General features: G+C 39.6%; 1 protein-coding gene across 2 annotated transcripts in view; it reads right to left on the bottom strand.

Moving 5' to 3' along the window:
* Positions 1-2,619, bottom strand: part of SCP2 (sterol carrier protein 2) — a 108,359-nt gene that overhangs the window by 94,244 nt on the left and 11,496 nt on the right. For both annotated transcript variants that reach the window (XM_014549759.1, XM_014549760.1), the window contains exon 3: positions 1,184-1,255. In XM_014549759.1, the coding sequence (XP_014405245.1) occupies positions 1,184-1,255 (72 nt within the window). The remainder of the gene's footprint in view (positions 1-1,183; positions 1,256-2,619) is intronic.

Below are 2,619 nucleotides of genomic sequence, written 5' to 3'. Positions count from 1 at the left end.
GAACCAGCTGCTCAGGGAGGAATGTGTCTGCCTCTCCAGTTCAACACTCACTTCTGCAGCTTCTTCTGTGGCCCACCGCTAGCTCCCGGAGGGTAAAGGGAGGCAGCCAGGCTCAGTGGCTTTGTTTTCTGCCTGATAATGACATCTGCTAAATCACAGCTGCCACCTCTGTGTTCTGTCCCTGCTCCAATCACTAGGTTCAGCCACAGCACATGCTGACCACTCAGGCAGGATGTTGATTCTCCTCTCTGCTCTTCGGGGCTGCAGAGAGTGCACACTGCAACCTGATTCTTCTTTCCCAAGACCCACAGTGAACTCCAGACTGTATCTCTGGCCCCCATCTCTGCTCTTCCCCCTTCTCTCCTCCCCTGCTCACTCTGAGTGGCCCACATTCTGATGTTTCAAGGCACGGATTTCTCAGATGTGTTTGCGTGTTGAATTATAGCTGTTCAAGGGAAGAGACTACAGGGACCTCTCATGCTGCCATGTTTCTGACGTCACTTCGACAGTTGACTTTTTTCTTGTGCTTTTGTTTCATTTTTTTTCTCTACAATTAGTATATATCATTTTTTATTTTTACTTATTTTTTTAAAATATATTTTTATTGATTTCAGAGAGGAAGGGAGAGGGAGAGAGAGATTTAAACATCAATGATGAGAGAAAATCACTGACTGGCTGCCTCTTGCACACCCCCTACTGGGGATCAAACCCGCAACCCAAGCATATGCCCTTGACCGGAATCAAACCTGAGACCCTTCAGTCTGCAGGCCAACGCTCTATGCAGTGAGCCAAACTGGCTAGGGCAGTATATATCATTTTTTAATCAGAAAAGTTTTAATGAAAATTTTTTATCAAATAAAAAACAATAAATGCAAATTTCAAGACAATAAGGAACAAAAATTTATCTTCTGAACAGTAATTATCTTTATATGGTAGAACTATAGATAATTTCTTTCATTTTTAAAGATAAATTTTTTTAATTTATCTCCTGTTTTGACAATATAATAATGGCAAAAAAATACATGTTAAATTAAGCTGACACATAAGAGAAATCTAGAAATGATAGGTATAACTCTGAATTCTGAGCTTTGAAAGTTAAAATTCATCAATGTCCTTGCATTATTTATGTGGTTGCTGCTAGATTTAGGTGAATAATTTTTATAATATATAGCTTACCACGTACCATAAACGTAGCCAATACATGCCTGTTCCACTGCTGAATAAGGAATCTGTGCATCAGCTAAAGCCTTCTGACCTATAAAAACAGAAGGAGTTTATCAAATAGTGCTTTAAGTATTTGCTTTAGGTGAGTAAAAATTAAGTTTAGGTTTTTCCCAGAGTAGTAAATTTACCTCCATATACCCTATTTTTAATTCAAATGACAAATCCTTCATCAAATCATTTCAGATCTCTTCTTTCAGAAGTAATCATTTCTTCCTCTAAGCTACTACATTACTTTTTCACACCTTCTTTTTTAAAAAAATATTTTTATTGATTTTAGAGAGGAAGGGAGGAGAGATAGATAGAAACATCAATGATGAGAGTCCTTGATCAGCTGCCTTCTGCACAACCCTCACTGGGACTAAGCCCAGAACTGGGCATGTGCCCTAACCGGGATTCAGACCAGGAAACAAACCGTGACCTTCTGGTTCATAGGTCGGCACTTAACCAGCGAGCCACACTGACTGGGCTCACACCTCCTATTTGATATTTAACACTTTCTGCCCTAACTACATATCTAACTATAAATATATTAAATCCCAAGCGTCTTAAATCTCCTTAATGGCAAGGTACTTGTCTTATTCATCTCTGTGGCTCCACCGCACATCTAGTGGGCAAAACTGGATAGAACGTCAATATTGGGGATAAAGATGGATGGGAACACTCGGGTGATCATCTTACAATGGCAGGATCAAGAGATGATCTTGTCTATGGAACAAGAAATGGAGCATTAAGGGTGCTATTTAAAGTTACAGAAATGCCCAATGGAGGAACTGAAAAAATATGTAAAAGTAAACTGGGGATGAGAGTGGAGGTTGAAGAGAAGGTGTGAGTTAAATCCTCATCCATCACAGTGAGAAACAAACATATTGATAAGCCAAAAACTGAAAGAAGTGTGGTGGAATAGACAGAGATATGGAGATAACCACCAGGACAACCAAAGCCAAAAGAGTTGAAAGAAATTGGCCCCGAGGAACAGGCCTGGGAATCATAAGCCATTGTGTGTGTGTGTGTGTGTGTGTGTGTTTAACCATATGAATGTATTACTTTGAATTTTTTTAAATTAAGAGACACATAATTGATTATGGGATTGGTTTAGTCAGACCAGTTATATTTTCCTGCTTAACATATGAGCAAAAAAATTTAATGTTTTAGTTATAATAATGCTGGTGAGATTATATTAAGAAAGGCATTCCCGGGGAAACCAAGATGGCGGCATAGGTAAACACCGGAGTTTGCTGCCTCGCACAACCACTTCAAAAATACAACTAAAAGACAGAACAGACATCACCCAGAACCACAGGAAGGCTGGCTGAGTGGAAATTCTACAACTAGAAGGAAAGAGAAAAGCATACCGAGACTCAGAGGAGGTGCGGTGCGGAAGTAAAATACTAAGGT

This window comes from Myotis brandtii, unplaced genomic scaffold (assembly GCF_000412655.1).
Source record: "Myotis brandtii unplaced genomic scaffold, ASM41265v1 scaffold57, whole genome shotgun sequence".
NCBI lineage: Eukaryota > Metazoa > Chordata > Mammalia > Chiroptera > Vespertilionidae > Myotis > Myotis brandtii.
The sequence above is the reverse complement of the archived record's forward strand: the minus strand, read 5'-3'. Positions and strand labels throughout refer to the sequence as shown.